Consider the following 19,003-nt stretch of genomic DNA (forward strand, 5'->3'; position numbering starts at 1 on the left):
TCTTTTTAAATTTCAGTGGATAAGAAATTCTTAATTAAATGAATGGAATCCTAGAATGCACCTGCACAAAAAAAAATGGTGCTTCTTACAACCCGACTCAGAAGTCATCTCTGACAGAAGCCACATGTCCAATGGGAAAAAAAAATCTCAAATATGCAGTATGTTCTTTGTTCACAGAAGTGACATGCTCTTGGCTAGCTAAAATGACCAAATAGTGCTAGGCATACTGGCGTGCGTCTGAAATCTCAGGACTCAGATGGCTGAGACAGGAGGATCATGAGTCTGAGACGAGCCTAGGCTACACTTCAGGACCTTATTGCAAACAAACGAAACAAAAAACAACCAACCAAAAAAAAATGAAAATCCCAGAAAAATAAGTCTTTTTCCTTTTTCTGAAACAAATTCAGGACCTGTTATCCTTAGAAAATAAGGACCTCGGGGCCAGGCGTTGGTGGCGCACGCCTTTAATCCCAGCACTCGGGAGGCAGAGCCAGGCGGATCTCTGTGAGTTCGAGGCCAGCCTGGGCTACCAAGTGAGCTCCAGGAAAGGCACAAAGCTACACAGAGAAACCCTGTCTCGAAAAACCAAAAAAAAAAAAAAAAAGAAAAAAGAAAATAAGGACCTCATCCATTTGCTGTGGTGCTGCCGAGCCCAGGCTGCTCTGCCATTACCCAGACTCCCATCTGGCCCAGGCTCAAAGGACTAGAAGAATGGCATGAAAACATCAGAATGAGGGTCATTCTGCGGAGCATTGTGCTTGTTAGCTTAGGTAGGTGGGGAAGCCCATGGCGGGGGATGGGGCTGCTCTTCTTCTCTTTCAGGCTTAGTCATGCCCATGACACACATGACAACAGGAATCGTCCCCTACCATGGACTTACAAGAGAGGTTTATTTTTTTGGTCTGTGTAGGAGTGTTTGCCTGCATGCTAGGTATGTGTATCATGTGCATTCAGTGCCTGTGGAGACCAAAAGAAGGCACTGGATCCTTTGGAACTGGAGTTACATGTGGTTGTGAATCACCATGGGGGTGCTGGGAACTGAACCCAGGTCTTCTAGAAGAGCAGCCAGTGCTCTAACCACTAAACCACCTCTCTAGTGCTGTGGATATTGCTCTGTATAAATAAAATGCTGATTGGCCAGTAGCCAGGTAGGAAGTATAGGCGGGACAAGCAAAGAAGAGAATTCTGGGAAGTGGACAGAGACGCTGCCAGCTGCCGCCATGAGTACCAATATGTAAGATACTGGTAAGCCACAAGCCATGTGGCAAGGTATAGATTTATAGAAATGGGTTAATTTAAGATATAAGAACTAGACAGCTAGAAGCCTGAGTCATTAGGCCAAACAGTTTAAATAATATAAGCGTCTATAAGTTTATAAGTGGGCTACGGGACTGCCGGGGCTTGGTGGGGCCCAGAAAGAAAATCTCCAGCTACACTCTAGTTCCAAGAGACAGTTTTTATTTCAATCGGCCATACTAGGAACATCTAGGCTAAGCATGGACTCAGGAAGTCTTTAGAAAGCCAGTCAGAATGGGAAGAAAAAGTCAGCTGGGTAGACAGAAGGCCTAGGGCAGAGCACTGGCTCTTCCTGCAGAGCTGAGCTTCCTGTGGCTCCGTAGAGTAAGCAACGACCATCTAGGTGAACGCTAACCTGCCAAGTACTGTGCCAGATACTCTCCATCACCTGAATCTCCATTAGTCTATATACAAGATAGATACAATTACTATTCCTGCGCTACACGTAGAGCAATTATGGATCCGAGGTTCAGTAGCTGGCGCAAGGTCACACAGCTAGCAGATGGCAAAATAAGTGTCTGAACCTCAGCAGTCTGCCTCCAGGCTGACTTTCAACTGCCATTTAGCTGCTTCCCACGACACCCTCCACCTCTGTGCCCCTGCTCTTCAGTGAGCGTGCTGGTGACAGTGGCTTGGCTCAGTCAGTGTCGAGCCTTTCTTATGTCAGTAATATTTACTACATGGCATGGGTTAGATGGTCTATACCACAGACAAAAACTGGCCCCTTGAGCCCAGAGAAGTCACACTTATTACTTATAAAATGTGACCTTATAGCCACCCCCCACCAAACAAACAAAAACAAAATAATCAACCAGTATCATCTAGAGGGGCATGGCAAACTATATATTTCTTTTTCTGGAAACTAGAAGAATGCAGAAAGCCTTTTGTTGTGTTAAATAAGGGCCTGAAAGAAATAAGCTACAGGGGTTGGAGAGGTGGCTCAGCAGTTAAAACTATTTGCTGCCGGGCGGTGGTGGCGCACGCCTTTAATCCCAGCACTTGGGAGGCAGAGGCAGGCGGATCTCTGTGAGTTCGAGGCCAGCCTGGGCTACCAAGTGAGTTCCAAGACAGGTGCAAAGCCACACAGAGAAACCCTGTCTCGAAAAAAACAAACAAACAAAAAAAACTATTTGCTGCTCTTCCAGAGGACCCGAGTTTTCAGCACTCACTTTGGGCAGCTAACCACCACCAGTAATCCTAGCTCAAGGATATCTAGCATCCTCTTCTGGTCTCTGTGGGTACTGTATACATACATACATACATACACATACACACATACACACACACACACACACACACACACACACACGCATGCACGCATACCTTTAACAAAAGAAGGAACAAACCTTCCATGTGGGCTGTGTGGCTCTGGAGGAAGACCTTCTCCCCATGTGCCTACTGATTAATTTGGGAACACAATCATCTCCAGACAAGCAAACTCCTTTCCCAAATCATCTCATTTTAATCATGTTTTACATGGAAAATAACCATCTCAGTAAATCTTTTGGAGCTCTTCAAATTATACATGACTATTTTAGGAGAAATCTTTCATCAGACTCTTGATGAATGAAGTAACTCCTCGTCACAGGGGCCGTGCTCTGATGACAGGTGTACAATGGCTCACTGTGGCCACCGTATGCCCAAGGCCCCTCTTCTTCTTTCTTCAAGTCACTTGCACAGCTGGTAGGCTGGGTAGTGTTTCCCAAGAGCCCTCTAGCCGAGGACACGTGAGGGTCAGAGGGTCTGCTACTGTGGGTCTGTTCCTCGGAGCCTTGTTTCTAGAGACCATAGTGGTTGTCAAACAGTATAACATGCCAGTCAGACATTTTAAGATTTAAACCAACACGTGCAAAACCCCTAAATCTGAAGGTTTCATTTCACGGATAAAGAGAGAAGAGGCCCATCAGGCTGCCCTGATCTCTAACCTCCAGTGCTGTGCAATGGCTAAGTGCATTTAGCACCATGTATGGACAGAGCCCATAGTTTTGTAAGGAGTGCAGCACTTCGGTTATATCAACACACAGGGGAGAATTGGCCATGGTGGCCTGTGCCTGCTCTCCCAGCATGCCAGAGGCCAAGGCAGGACAATCACAAGTTTGAGGCTAGCCTGTCTCAAAAAACAAAACAAAACCCATAAAACAAAACCCACCAGTAAAAATTAAGATAGCCGCCTGTGTGTGCCCTGTCTTAAGGTCTCTATTGCTATATGATAAAATGCGGTAATCAAAGGCAACTTGGGGAGGAAGAGTGTCTATAAATCTCAGGCCACACTCCATCCCTGAGGGAAGTTGGATCAGGAACTGAAGCAGGAGCCATGGGGGATCATTGCTTAACTGACTTGTCCAGCCTGCTTTCTTAGATATCCTGGCAACACTAGCCTGGGGGCGGGCACTGCCCACAGTGGGCTGAGCTGTACCACATCAACCAAGAAAATGCCCCCACAGACTTGCCTACAGTCTGATCTCATGGAAACATTTTCTTAGGTGAGAGCCCCTCCTCTCAGATGAGGCCTGCTGGTGTCATTGACAAAAAAACCAGCACAGTGCACAAACACTATCATTGTGCTTCTGCCCAGTGTGACCAACAGAATAACCCATTCCTGTGGTATCCAAGGATCTTCCTTCCCAGCGGACACCTGAGTAGGATTTGTGGACACCCCCCCAAAAAAAAACCCCACAAAAAACCTTCTAGTTCTACTACATGTAAGTTTCTCGAATGTTTCTCCATCTATAAGCCTCTCCTCTTCTGCTCTTGGAGAAGGCTTCCACTTGATCATTTACTTTCTTTATTCCTATATATCCTATTTCTTTCTATCCTCACACTACCAAGAGAGATGGACTTGAAGTTTGCTTGAGCCCAAATACTTACTTACACTGCCCTCCGCCACCGCCACCCACCCCCACCCCCACAAGCTGGCTGGCAGCCCACTTCCTTTCCCCCTTCCAGGTGCTGGGCCTGGCTCCCCACCTTCTCCTCCCCAGTCTCTGTATCTTCAGCACCCTCCACCCTCATTTCCCAAGATTCTCTCCTCAGTTTTATGACCCCGTTTTGTGCTCCTCAGTCCTTTTCCTCACCGGTGACTCGGCTCTTGCACCATTTCAGGCCTCGTTGTAAAGCCCTTTGTCTCAGACTTATCTTACCTGCCCTGGTGACAGGTACTCTTTCAGGCCTGTCCATGAAGCAGACCACAGACCAGCCAGAACCACCTCCTGCCTACAGCGTGCTTCTGAGCTGACTGACCCTTCTGATATTAGTGACACTCTGGTGCCTCGTGGATTATAAAGCATGGTCAGCAGATCCCATCTAGTGGCTAATCTGGCAGGAAACAGCCACCACAAAGAGCTTTGATGGGAGCCTCTCCTGGTACTCCGGCTATCAGAGTCCAGCAGGCAGCAGGCAGGTGTGCTCGACTGTGCCAGGGAGGCTACAGGTAGATGAGCATGCCTGGGTTCAAAGCCAGTCCTGACACTTACCTAAATGGCCATGATCTATATTTTGATCTTCTCCAAGTGGGGTTCAGATAAAACAAATGTTGACTGTTTTCTGTAAGTTGCCTAGCATGGCACCTGGCAGGTAGAAATGGCTCGAACATGGTGGCCACTACCGTTCTAAACTGCTAACTTTCATTGCGGCAAGGTCTCCCTCTGTAGTATAGAAAGGCTTTGAACTCACAGCAGTCCTCCTGCCTCAGTCTCCCGGGTGTAAGACTCCCCCACGCCCAGCTTTAGAATTTTTAACCACTTATACCTCTGAGGCCTTTGCTCCTTCCAGAACACAGCCGAGCACCCGTATGTATTCCGATGCACCTTTCAGGATGTCAACTTTGCTGGGCTTCCTGCTCTGCGGCAGAAATGGCACCAGCGCCTTCAGCTTGGCAAAGCCACGGTTGAGATTTTTTATCTAAAAAGCAAAAAGCTACAGTGACACACTGATATATTGCCTTGCAGACATTTCCCCAAAGCTCAGAAGAGGGTTGAGTGTGACCCCACTATGCTCTCTAAATGAAAGTTAAAAAGTTAGAGTGGTCTTGAAATCACAGCAGGGGTAGCTTTCTAGCGTCTCCTGAAAAGCATCCTTCTCGGTTCTTAGCCGTCCCCCAGCTCCTGTGAAGTCTTCTGCCTCACATGGTCCTTTCCCACTGCATTTCCAGACCTCCATTTCTGAAGGGCTTGGCTGAGAAGTTCAGGAATAAGGAGAAGGCCTAAAGATGCGCTTCAGGCTTCCTCTTTTCAGTTCCTGCTCCAGGGTCACCTTTGCTACAGCCAAACCCAAAGATTACCCAGAGCCAAAGGGGCCCCAAGCCTTCCCTTGACTGCTTCGGGACCAAATTTTGCCTGAGATACTAAAATCTACCAGCAGGTGCCGCTCTAAGCACAGCTATGGGGAGATAAAGAGATACTATGCTTTTTTACTTCTTGGGGGGTGAGGATGCCAGAGAGATGCCTCCGTGGGTAAAAGTGCTTGCCACAAAACCTGGCAGCCTGAATTTGAACCCCAAGTCCCATATAAAGATTGAAGGAGAGAACCCACTCCATGAAATTGTCCTCTGGCCTCCACACCTCACATGTTACTACCCCGTAACAACAACAAACACACAAAGCCTTTAAGTAGCTTCCATGAGGGCTGGAAAGACAGCTCAGAGATTAAGAGCATGTGTTGCTCTTGCAGAAGACCAGAGAGTTCGGTTTCCAGAGCCAAACACAACTGCTTATTACAGTTGAGCTCCAGGGCCCTCTCCCAGACCCTGCACTCAGGTGCACATGCACATAATGAAATTTTATAAAACAGTAACTGAGCCTGGACAGATGGCTCGGCAGCTAAGAGCACTTGTTCTTACAGACTACCTGGGTTAAATTCCCAAAAGCCAAACATGGCAACTCATATCTGTATTTCTAGTTCCAGGAATGCCAACTCTCTCTTTTCTGACTCCCAGGTACACACACGATGCACATACATGTATGCAGGGGAAACGCTCACACAAGATATAAGCAGATGAATCTTTACGTGTTTAAACAAGTAACAAGTAACATTAACTTCCACGAGAGGCCCCAGCCACCCTTTATTTGAGGTCGGGATGCACCAGGCAGGGAAAAGGACTCAGCGGACCCCTTTAGCACCCAAGCTGCACCCACAGATGTGAGGCCAAGGCTCCGATACACTGTTTCTAAAGCACCTGTCCCGGTGCAGGGTCTGAAACTGGCAAGGGGCTCCCTCTGCTCCCTCTGTCCCCGAACCATCCAGGAGGGTCGGCAGGTGAGGCAGCCGCTCCACGGCCCTGCACGCGCAGCTGCATGCAGGTGCAGTGTAAGCAGGCCACTGGGGACCGGGGCCAAGCCTCGCGAAGACGAAGTCACCCAGGAGGGCCGCGAGGGAAGGCAAGGGGTGGGCGTGAGGTGGCCCCGGACCCGCACCCGCTCGCGCTCCTTGGCGTTGGCCACGCGCCTGCGCTCCAGCACCAGATGCAGGTCGTCCGTGGAGGAGTAGCCGCCCGAGGGCAGCCGCTTGAGCCTACAGATGGCGGCGAGCCGGGGCAGGGGCCCCAGCTGGGCCTGCAGCAGCTCCTCCAGCATCTCAGCCTGCGGGGTGGCCAGGAAGGGCTCTGGGGACGCCAGGGCTGTGTCCATGGTGGCAGGTCAAGGCCACGGCCTGGCCAGGGCCTTGCACCTGCTGCGCCTCAGGTGCGCCAAGTCGCGGAGGGTGGGGCACGCGGAGGGCACGAGGTGAGCGTGGGGCGGGCGCGCAGAGGCCCATGGGCAAAGGCCTTCCCCGGGCACACTTCACACCTGGCTGTGGGGGGCGGGTCCCGGCGGGGGCGGAGCCTTGGGTGGGAGGGGCTTGTGGAGGACCTGGGAGAGGAGGAGGAGGACGGCGGGGCCGCAGGCTCAGGTTAGGGTCCCCGGGCTTTACACCTGTCACGCCTCCTCGAGCTAATACAAAGAGGGACCAGGGTGGGCCTGCAGGGACCGGGTGAAGAGCCCCTTGAGAGGCCATGGTGAAAGGGTCTTCCACAAGAATGAGAGTGGGAAAGGATGGAGCTAGGACATTGCAAATCTGCAATCAAGCAAAGGGCCTTTTACACCTGAGCCTGGAAAGATCTCTCCAAATCCTCTCCCTGAAGCCCACTTGGTGGAAGGAGAGAATCGACTCCCAAGAATCCTCTGATTTCCAGTCATGTGTCGTGCCACATGCACCCCACACCTATTCACACACGGGCAAAAATAAATAATGAAAGCAAAAAGGCCTTATAGCTTGAGCTCTGGGTACGAGTGTGGAAGAGCAGGGCTAACAGAGCACATGGAGGGCCATGGTCTATGTGCTTATGCCTGGTTCTCTGGGGAACACGAGGCTCAGGGAGGAGCGGATTCGTGGGGGACACCAGGAGGGGCGGGTCCGTGAAGGGTCGGCCCTGAGTGGGTCCTGCAGAAATTGCTGATCCGTAGGCCTAACACCTGTGTGGAGGCAGGAGGGGGCATCTGGGACCAGGTGTGATAGTGGTAAAGTGATGAAGGACCTTCACCTGCCTCACCTGGGTTGCGTGAGGACCAGGCAAGGACAGGATGGGCAGAGAGCTCACAGAACTCGACCACCAAGAGAGCTTATACCCTGAACACCTGGGGCCCTGGACTCCAGGGCAGGGAGAGTGGAAGGGCGGGAAGACGGAAGGGGCCAGTGAGTCCTTCAAAGGGTTTTGATCAACAGTCCTGCATTTTCTCCACCTCCTCCACATGCGGGATGAGGGGTCAGGACTAGTCGCTCCATGAAGAACCATAGCTGAAGAGCCTTTCACCTGACTCACCTCACAGCTCCTGTGTGCCAGGCCCCGGTGGAGATGAGTGGAGGTCCATGGTCAAGAGACTGACTTTGTTGATATTCCTGGGGGTGCAGAGTAGGGAGAGAAATGCCTCCCAGCCTGCCTGCCTGCCTGGGCTGCCCAAAGTGCTGTGGACCTGAGCAGTCTGCCTCCCCAGAGAGCGCCCTCTAATCCCGCCAGGTGCTGATTTGTGAACACTGGGTCACAGCACTCTCGGGGTTTGTTTTCTTTCTCATACACATACTGAGGTGCCGGGGCCCAAAGTTCTGATTTCATGGGTGTAAGTTCCCCGATGCATGCTAAGGCACACACACAGGTGAAACAGTGGAAACATTGAAAACGAAGCAGCCAAAAGGGAGCCCAGACAAAATGCTTGCCCAGCACTGGTGAAGTCCTGGGTTCCATCCCCAGCCCAAACTACCAGGCTGCAGACAAAGTTCCCAGCACAATAGCAAAGATCCCCTGAACCCCAAGAAGGCCCCCTTGTTCAGGCCTCACACTGGCCGCTTGCTGCAACTTCTTTCTCGTTCTGACTTACCACTTCCATTAGTTTTTCCAAGCTATTTTAATTCTTTTTTATTTTTATCTTGTATTTGAGATTTCATCCTGCACTGCCTGGAGTAGGTCTGAATTTCTGAGCACAGTCATCCTCCTGCCTCAGATTCCAGAATACTGGAGTCACAGGCATGTCAACCCACACCTGGGCAGTGGGGAAGAGATTTTAAAAAATGAGATAAAATTGGGGAAGCTGCTCGTTCACTCGGGGAGTTGGAAGGAATGCAGTAAAGAGTCAACCTTCTGCTCTCCCTGGCTCCCTTCCTGCACCTTCACCTCATGCAAGCTGGGGTGACTGTCTGGGCCACACCACCACAGGCTTCACAGTGGTCAAAAGTGCATCTTCAGCAGAAACAGAGAAGGAGAACAGACACACAGGCGCTGACTACAGTTCCTCCCTAGGGAACAGCCAGAGATCATTTCCTCACAAGGACCCTCAGGACAAACCCTTCCTGTTCTCCACGTGGACCTTCAGAGCCACGAGCCACAAGACAATGCCAGTGCAGAGCCCTGTGTGTGCTTTGGCCACAGAGGAGCTGCCACTCAGGCAGGGATGGGAGCCACAGCAGAGGACAGGGCCAGAGAAGTCTGGACTAAACTTTGTGCACATTCTAAAGCTCTGAAGCATCGTCTCCCCATCTGCTGAGGGCCGGGCTAAAGAGAACTCTCCTTGGAGTGAGTAGGGAGTCAGGAAACCCATCTTCACCACAGTGAGCTCTGCATATGTGGACGGTGGGATCTATGTGGAAAACACAGTGAGCACTGCACACGTGGATGGTGGAATCTGTGTGGAAAACACAGTGAGCACTGCACACGTGGACAGTGGGATCTATGTGGGAAACACAGTGAGCACTGCACACGTGGATGGTGGGATCTATGTGGGAAACACAGTGAGCACTGCACACGTGGACAGTGGGATCTATGTGGGAAACACAGTGAGCACTGCACACGTGGATGGTGGGATCTATGTGGGAAACACAGTGAGCACTGCACATGTGGACAGTGTGATCTATGTGGAAACACAGTGAGCTCTGCACACGTGGACAGTGTGATCTATGTGGAAACACAGCACTGCACACATGGACGGTGGGATCTATGTGGGAAACACAGTGAGCACTGCACACGTGGACGGTGGGATCTATGTGGGAAACACAGTGAGCACTGCACACATGGACGGTGGGATCTATGTGGAAAACACAGTGAGCACTGCACACATGGATGGTGGGATCTATGTGGGAAACACAGTGAGCACTGCACACGTGGATGGTGGGATCTATATGGGAACACAGTGAGCACTGCACACGTGGACGGTGGGATCTATGTGGGAAACACAGTGAGCACTGCACACGTGGACGGTGGGATCTATGTGGAAACACAGTGAGCACTGCACACATGGACGGTGGGATCTATGTGGGAAACAGTGAGCACTGTACACGTGGACAGTGGGATCTATGTGGGAAACACAGTGAGCACTGCACACGTGGACAGTGGGATCTATGTGGAAACACAGTGAGCTCTGCACACATGGACAGTGGGATCTATGTGGGAAACACAGTGAGCACTGCACACATGGACAGTGGGATCTATGTGGGAAACACAGTGAGCACTGCACACGTGGACGGTGGGATCTATGTGGGAAACACAGTGAGCTCTGCACACGTGGACGGTGGGATCTATGTGGAAAACACAGCACTGCACACGTGGACAGTGGGATCTATATGGAAACACAGTGAGCACTGCACACGTGGATGGTGGGATCTATGTGGGAAACTTGATTCTAAACTCATCCTATACAGTAACTTGTCTTTTAGAGAGAGGGTCTCATGCAGTCTAGGCTGGCCTTTAACTTGCTGTCATGGAGGATGACTTTGAACTCCTGATCCTTCTGTCTTCAACTCCCAAGTGGGGAATCACATGCATGTCCTCCAGGCTGGGTTCTATGCAGTGGCTCCAATTCCCACATTAGCCCCAAGAGGGTCTTCTCTAGCAGCTGCCATTCCATAGAGGAGGAAACAGACACGGGAAGCTGCTCTTCTACCTACAAAGGCCAAGGTGGAGCTGTACCCATCCCTCTTGCCTGGCACAGCCCATGAGGTAAACTGAGGCTCTGATAGCAAAGATGGTTCTAAACCAGACAATGTAGGAGCTCTGCTATTGTCCAGACAGATGGAGAGGGTCCAGGCAGAAGGTGGCCAGAGCGCATGTGCAGGAGGCTCTCAGAGCATTGAGAGGAACTGCTGGGGGGCATGACTCAGTTCAGGTGACCTTTTCAGAGGTGTGAGAAAGGTGCACAAGGGCCAACCCGAGGAGAGCCCAGACTGCCAGTCAAAATCCTGCTTGAGACCCAAACAGAGGATGACAAGAAAGGCAGGACTTTGGGGAGACTCAGAAGGCAATAGGAAGCTGGGGAGAAGGCTCAGTCAGTAGTGTGCTCAACCTCAGGAGCCTGGAGACGTCGGTTTGGATCTCTGAAGTCCACGGAAAAGCCTGGCACCACGCTAAGTCTTGCTCATGTGGCAAAATTTCAGGCCGCCGAGAGACCTTGTCTCAGAATGTGGACGGTGCCTGAAAACCAACACCCAAGTTTGTCCTCTGACCTCCACACCTGCATGTTGGGCACACACGCACCCCCACACCCCCACACGCACCCACACGCACCCACACCCATAGCAATGCACACCTCCAAAATGGTAATAGGGTCCAACTGCTTTGGGCACTCGAGGAGTGAGCTAAGAAGCAGCTGAGGAGGTAGACTCTGCAGCCCTCAGCCTCATCCTGCAGAAGGAATCCGCAGAAGCATCCCTCTTCTGAGGCTCATGGGCCTTCCCACCTCCCAAGTGCAGCCCCGCCCCTTCCCACCTCCCAAGTGCAGCCCCGCCCCTTCCCACCTCCCAAGTGCAGCCCCGCCCCTTCCCACCTCCCAAGTGCAGCCCCGCCCCTTCCCACCTCCCAAGTGCAGCCCCGCCCCTTCCCACCTCCCAAGTGCAGCCCCGCCCCTTCCCACCTCCCAAGTGCAGCCCCGCCTCCTCACTCCTCTCTCTGGCACCAGTGCCCTTTGACTGTGGTGAAGAGTTTCCCAGGGCAGCAGCAGAGCCGTTGATACCTGGCTCTTGGGGGGACTCTGTAGGAGGGTCCTCGATTGGGTGGGGTGAGGGTGCAGAAGCAAGGAAACATGGTCCTGGGACTGAATAACAGGACTGGCCAAGAAATGTAGCACAGAATTGGAGTATGGGGGATTGATGGGGAGACTGGTCAGAGGACAGAATACTGTACACTTTCTTCTAATCTGCCAGCTGTCCCCACCCCCATAATGGTGTTCTGGGGTCAGGAAAATTATTGGAGACCCACACTGTCAAGGTTCAGGTCTCAAAGAGGAGATGTGGAGGGGGGGAATGAATTGGGATGGCTGCCCTCACATTTATTGAAAAAAGGCTACACCTTTTTATACTCAATAGTTTAGCTACAGGTAAGAATGAAATGAGACTCAATGATTCAGGAATGAAAGCGGCCATTAACTTCAGTACAGCATTTTTCCTGGGACAAAATTGGTAAGTTCAGCAAGTATCTAAATGCCCATTGTTCTCTAAGGTTCAGTAATTCCATCAGGAGCCCTCTTATAACATTCTAAGGGCCACAAATCATCCTGCCAGAGATAAGGTGAATGAGTCCCTTTAGCAAGCAGGAACTTTCCTCAAGGCCCTGAGGGAATGGAAGCCCTTATCCAAATGCCTGACCTTGGGAGAAGGACTTCCCTGGGGACCAGACACTCCACTACAATTTAAGAGTAATTTTCCTTCCTCAAGGGGCGGGATGCAGTGTAAGCACTGAGCTGTTCCCTAATTGTGTCCCTTTGTGTCTTCGTCTTACTATATGGGCCTGTTCCCCTCATAAGTTCCCAAAAGGGAAGGTCCTGGTGTCTTACTCTTTTTTCCATTATACAGTACTATTTTGATTCCTCTATACTTATTAACTGAACTCTTGCCCTTAATGGCCTCAGGCTCTGGATCTGGATTGTACGCTTCATCCTTGGGGTCAGGTGTGTCCAGTTAGTAAATCTCTAACTTTCCTGTTCATGGTGTAATCAGGAGGGCTCCATGGTATACCTGTGTGCAGAGTCAGCACCCTATATGGTTCAATGGTGGTGGGGATTTTGTCCAAAGAATTATTTTGTTAAGGAGGCTATCATTTCATACATTTTCACCCCTCAAAGTCTGCACAAAATTTCCCAAAGGAAAAGGCATAAGCGAAGTCCTATAACACATAATGAAAATCATGAAAATGAAGGTAAAAGGTGCTGGAGAAGTGTGATTCACAATGTGGAAATGCTGGAACTCGGTCAAGCAGTACATCACTGCCATGCTGTCCATGCCTTATCTCTTCTTCTTAACTGTGCAAGTTATTTCATAGACATGTCTTGATTTTGCATTCTTTGTAAACTTGTGGGAGGATTTCTACAGATAGTTATTGTATGAATAGACCGCTGATAACCTTGGCAACAAAGTTTCTGGGACATATTATGATATATGTGTTTATTTATAGAAAATTTGGCAGTATTAAAACAGGGCCTAATATTGAGAAAATGTCAAGAGTGGTGTTTGTTTGTTTGTTTGTTTTGTTTCTTAGCTTAGTGCCCCATTTCAGATACCTGAGTCTAAAAACACAAAGTATATTTGTAGACCAAGCTGGATTCAAACCCACAGAGATAGACCAACCTGCTTCTGCATTTTGAATGCTGGCATTAAAGGCATGTGCCACCACATCCCCCTCTGTACAAAATTCTGTAAGTCAGACCAATCTCTATTCTCTCTTTGTTCTCATGGGTGTCAGAAGAATCCACAGCTCCGTCAGTAAGAGTGGGTGTTATAATGAGCTTGAACAGAGTGCGCCATGGTAGTTGTTAGGATTCCGGCCACTCCTCCAGCTGCATGACCGCACATGAGCAGTTCAGTAGCTAAGGAAGGGGTCATTAGTGTGCTGCGTGATTACGCAAATGTGTGCAGCATGGTCACACAATCTGCGCATGCGTGGCATAGCTCCATAAGCCCACATGCACATGTGCAGGGGGATCCTTAAAGAGCTGGTCACAGACTCCTCTCCTCTCTTCTGCTCTCTCTCCTCCCCCACTCTTTCTCCCTACACATGTCTTTCACAGGCCTGGTCACTCTCTTCTGTCCCCCTCCCCAATAAAGCTCTGATCCTGGGTTTTGTTGTGCCTCATGACCTTTCTTCATAGAGCAAAAGCACCACATTTAAAACCAGCATTGGTGCCGTGACAAAACAGGCTCTCCCAGTGCTTTGCATCTGGGGCCCTGTAACCAGGTTTATTAGATCTACAACTGCCCGGTTTTGTTTTGTTTTTTTTTTTTTTTCATTTGCCGGGCCACTGGGACTGCTACTCACAACACTCTGGCTGTCCAGATTGGTGAGTTTTCCCTTTCCAATCCCTCGCCATTTCCCTTGACTGTAGCATGAGCTATAGTTCTCGTGTTGGACCCCCAGGGAGTCCTTGGGCTGCATACCACAACTTGTTCTCTCTTGACAGAGCATTGAATGCTGTCTGGACTCCCAGGAGGTTCTCCAATACGTAAGCCCCCCCCAGCCCTTGCCCCTCCCTTGAAGAAGGTTGGGGTAACTTGTGCTGTTAATTTATGCCAATCCACAGATTATCTACCCTCAAGGATGCCTGAGATGGGGGTCTTGGATCCCATTTGTTATTTTTATTTATTTATTTTTTCTCGGCTGCAGTCATGGGACATAGAGGCTTCCTCCTCTTGGTCCCACAGCTCCTCTGAGAAATGCCTTAAATATCCCTAGAAATATGGCCACATAACGGCTGCTTGAACCCCAATATTTCACTGGAATTATCTAACTTCTGCCAGTGAACGGGCAAATGAAAAGAGTTACTTTATCCCCACACTGTTACCTAAGCTCTGAACCCTCCCTTTCTGAGTCCTGCCCACGTGCAACCTGAACCTGAGGAATCTCTGACTCCAAAGAATCCTCACCTATCTGACCTCCGCTCTGTTTTTTGACACCGGGTGGGCTGCTAAGCATGGACAAGTCTGGAAGCAGGCTAGGATGCATGCAAATGAGTTTACAATCAGGACCCACATTGGGATCATAATAATCCAGATGGATCGCTAGCCAGAGATCAGCTAACAACCTGCCTCCTGGCGGGTCTTCCTAAAACTGCCCTCAAACCAGCAAACTATCAACAAGATACAAAATAAAGTCCGTCCCTTGTCTCCCAGAGCTTCCTGACACCAGGGCTATGCTTAAGCATCTGGAGAGCAGGGCCCTGATTGCCAAATGCTGACACACACTATTCAAGCGGCTGCATAAAGGCTTCCAGGTCCCTGTTTTAAATGTGTGGTAGAAAAGGCCATGTGGGCTAGTGCATGCCCTGCCCCACTTGGGCCATCAACTGAACCTTGCAAAGTGCCACCTAGAGATAACTGGTCAGCTGACTGCCCTTATGCACCTCATGGCATGGGGACATCAAACAAAGACCTCCAGCAGACCTCCTAGGCTTGACCGTGGGCTCACAGGGAACCCAGGATGCAGCATGGGGCGATCCATTTCCTTCCTGTTGGACACCACCGAGCCGCTTACTCAGTCCTGAGGGAGTTTTGGGGTTCCACCTCTCCTTCTTGTTTCCCTATCGTTGGGGTAGGGAGAACAGCCTTACCCTCCCCTCCCAGACTTAAGTGTACTTTCAGGGTTACTTAATGGGAAAAGACTTTCCAGCTAAGGTAGGAGCTTTCATTTCATTGCTCCCTCCATGTGCCTCACTCCAGACCTGTCAGCAGTGCCTCTCCTCATGCACAGACAGAGCCCTGCTCTCTCAGAATATCAGGATCCACTGCCTTGTCCCCAATGCCAGAAGAACGAGGTCTCACCGCACAAGCTTTTCTCTTCCTGGTTCCCTCTTCTAATTCACTGCTCAGCTAATTGTTACAGGACCACCGCAGAGATGGAGTCCAGGGATCATCAAGTAAGGAACAGCAACAGTCCAAAGGTATTTACACCCCCAGACCAAAAAGGGTCTGGGCTCTGCACAAACAGACTTTAATATAACAATCTATTCTTGTTAAATGTCCTCAACAATTGATCACCTGTGTCTCCTGGATGCTAAACTAATGAAGGAAACAGGTACCTTAAATAATCTGTCTGGATATGGCTTATCTCAGGTAAAATTTAAAAACATGTTCCAAAAATCTCAATCTCTCTCTCTCTCTCTCTCTCTCTCTCTCTCTCTCTCTCTCTCTCTCTCTCTCTCTCTCACACACACACACACACACACACACACACACACACACACACACACACACATTAACCAATATAAGCAGAGTACTAAAGAGTACAATGTCATGGTAACCAGCCCAAGACTTAAATTTTTTCATGGCTGCTGCTTCTATGTTCAAAATTTTTCCAAGTTCCAGAGAATCCACCTGGACAGGTCAGTGAGCTCTGGAACCAGCTTGAATCCACCTGGACAGCACCTTGTCAGACGATTCCCAAAGCAGCAGACAGCCCCAGGACGCCTAACTACTTCAGAAGCCCCCTTCCCTACCCTCCCCAAGAGTCAACCGATGCCAACCAAGTCAACTGGAAGCTGTTTGTCAGGAGAAACGACACCCCTATTCCTGTTCACCTGCTTTTTTATAATAAGCAAAAAGCCTGGAATGTTAGGGTTCTGCCACTCCTCCAGCTCCATGACTGCACATGCACAGTTCAGTGGCTAAGTAAGGGGCCTTACATCTTACATCATCCGTGTGCTGTGTGATTACATACTACGTGCGGCATGGTCATGCAATCTGCACATGCGTGGCATAGCTCTGTAAGCCCACATGCACATGTGCAGGAGAATCCTTAAAAAGCCGGTCACAGACTCCTCCCCTCTCTCTGCTCTCTCCTCCCCCCCCCATTCTCTCTCTCTCTCTCTCTCTCTCTCTCTCTCTCTCTCTCTCTCTCTCTCTCCACATGTCTTCCACAGGCCTGGTCACCTTCTTCTGTCCCTTCCTTCTAATAAAACTGCTCTGATACTGGGTCTTGTCATGCCTCATGAACTTTCTCGAATGGTAAAAGCACCTCTTATTTAAAGCCAACAGTAGTCAGCTTTCTTGTATGAAAACACCTGAGATAGCTAGTGTATAAGAAGGAAGGTCTACTTTGTCTCGTAGTGCTGGAGGCTTCAGTCCACAGTGACTTGGTCCTGTGCATTTTTGTGCTGTGGTGAGAGAGGGCATCAAACACAAGGAACACCGAGTGGACACATTCACTTCTGCATGCCCTGGACAAAAAGAGAGAGGGGATGCCGATCGGGTGGCGGGATGCTTGCCTTGCGCACACAAGCCCTCGGCTCTCTCTCTTCAGTGTCTCATCACCTGTGTGGTGCTTTGGGCCCATCATCTCTGGGTTTGGGAGGTGGAGGCTGGAGGGTCAGAAGGTAAGAGACATCCTTAGCTACAGGGTCGGTGGCAAGAGGCCTTGCCTATCTAAAGACAGAGAATGAGGAAACAGTCTTGGGCCCTCAAGGGCATACTCCCAGGGACCCAAAGGCCAGGCACGTTCTTAAAGGGCCCATAGCCTAGAAAGAGAACTCAGCTGAGGACTAAACCTGAAGCACAGGGAGTTGTGTGAGCCTTCCCGGTCCAAACACAGCATATGGATGGGTCTTTTTCACGTTGACCTTTGATGTTTACACAGGTGAGTATCTAGTCCCTATGCTTGGTGCTGTTTAAGCAAATACTGTGTGACCTGCCCTGGTCCTCAGCTCCTACCACCAGCTTCGAGAAGCATGTTGTGCCCAAAGTTGAAGCACTAAATTCTAGCTCGCACTCACTCTCTGTGTCTAATTTTTACGTCAGTTTTTGTTCTGGTGCTGTTCTGAAAGTGTTGATCGTTCTTAGGAATTCTGTGGTCGAGCCTCTCAATGTCACACGTAGACTCATAACTGTGCAAACAAAGACATTTGATTTCTTCCTTTCTTATTTGTATCCCTTTCCTTTCCTTCATTTGTCTTATTGCTGTAGCTAAGACTTCAGACAGAATATCGGATGAGAGCGGAGAAAGTGGGCATCCTTAATTTACTCCAGATTTTAGTAACAATGGTTTGATTTTTTCTCTTTTAGTGTAACATGGGTTATTGGTTTAATCTTATAAAGCTGTTACTATATTGAGATATGTTCCTTCTATTTCAAGCATCTCCCAGGCTTTTATCATAGAAGTAAAATGGCTAAAGAAATTCCATTTTATGCTTAGCATCCATCTTGGTCCCCACTAGCCATTTGTCTCTGACTCCAGTCCCTGGAAGATAAGTTCCTGGGAACCCTGACTCAGTGACCCTCACCCAGAAATGTACAGCCTTGGCCATCCACCTGTTATTATGACTTCTTTTTTTGGCTTCTGTGGCTTGCTTAGGCAGAAACCCAAGAATTGTTTTGCTTTGCCATGATCACTTAGCATGTCAGAACAGATCAAGTTGTGTGTTTTTTTTGTTTTTTGTTTTTGTTGTTGTTGTTTTGTGGGTTTTGCCTTTAAAATTACTTTCCTCATCCCCCTTCTCACAGCAATCACAAGTTTGGCTCAGAGATCGTCATCCTGCTAGCAGTCAATTAATAAATCATTTCATTATAATTGGATTGGGCCTATCGTCTTTTCTCACTGGTCACGAACTCCATAACAAAGGCACACTGAATTTTATCAAAAGTTTTAGTGCCTCAACTGAGATGTGATTTCTAGTCTTGATCTTATTTCTTGATTATTATGTTCATTGACTTGGGTATACAGAAATTGCATCTCTGGGATGAATCCATCTTCATCATATGGAATTACTGTTTTGATGTTTCCTTCAAATCCATTTGAAAGTATTTTATGATCAATTTTTGTATCTCAGTCCATCAAAAATATGCATGTTCTCAGGTCAATTTAGCATGAACATGTTCTCAAATTAACTTTGTGCATTCTGTCAGATTTAAGGTTAAATCCATTTGAGTTTCTTGGGTGGGAGAGATTGTTCTGAACCTCGGGGCTCGGCAGACTGGAGAAATTTCTGTCTACATTTGACACCCAAATGTGATGGCAAGAGTTTCCACCTGAAACCTGAGAGAACTTACTAAAATGGAGCTAAGAGCCGCTTCCTGGTTTGTATGTCTCATGGGAGCCATGGTACAGAAATGCTGCTGTACAGAGATACTTCGGCATGTTGTGAATGTATAATGTTTACTTTTGTTCAGAAAGAGACTATACTGTGTGAAACTAAATACTATGAACAATGCACAAAATGTACATAAAGAACACAGAGTCCTGTGGGACGGTGCGGGAGGAGCATTGGACTTT

General features: G+C 49.2%; 1 protein-coding gene across 1 annotated transcript; it reads right to left on the reverse strand.

The window, feature by feature from the left end:
* Positions 1-2,735: 2,735 nt before the first annotated feature.
* Figla (folliculogenesis specific bHLH transcription factor) lies at positions 2,736-6,984 on the reverse strand. Its single transcript, XM_028855740.1, has 3 exons — positions 6,708-6,984; positions 5,044-5,196; positions 2,736-3,074 (listed from the first exon to the last, which is right to left on the reverse strand). The coding sequence occupies exons 1-3, from the start codon at positions 6,918-6,920 to the stop codon at positions 2,826-2,828; spliced, it is 615 nt and encodes a 204-aa protein (XP_028711573.1). The 5' UTR covers positions 6,921-6,984; the 3' UTR covers positions 2,736-2,825.
* Positions 6,985-19,003: the final 12,019 nt, after the last annotated feature.

This window comes from Peromyscus leucopus, chromosome 3 (genome assembly GCF_004664715.2).
Source record: "Peromyscus leucopus breed LL Stock chromosome 3, UCI_PerLeu_2.1, whole genome shotgun sequence".
NCBI lineage: Eukaryota > Metazoa > Chordata > Mammalia > Rodentia > Cricetidae > Peromyscus > Peromyscus leucopus.

Excerpts from the sequence above, each read along its gene's own strand:
- Figla (XM_028855740.1), bottom strand. The coding sequence starts at position 6,920 with ATGGACACAGCCCTGGCGTCCCCAGAGCCCTTCCTGGCCACCCCGCAG. Across the intron at positions 5,197-6,707 it reads ACGCCAAGGAGCGCGAGCGG|ATAAAAAATCTCAACCGTGG; the intron begins GTGCGGGTCCGG and ends TTTGCTTTTTAG. Across the intron at positions 3,075-5,043 it reads AAGGAGCAAAGGCCTCAGAG|AAACAAGGCTCCGAGGAACA; the intron begins GTATAAGTGGTT and ends TATGGTCTCTAG.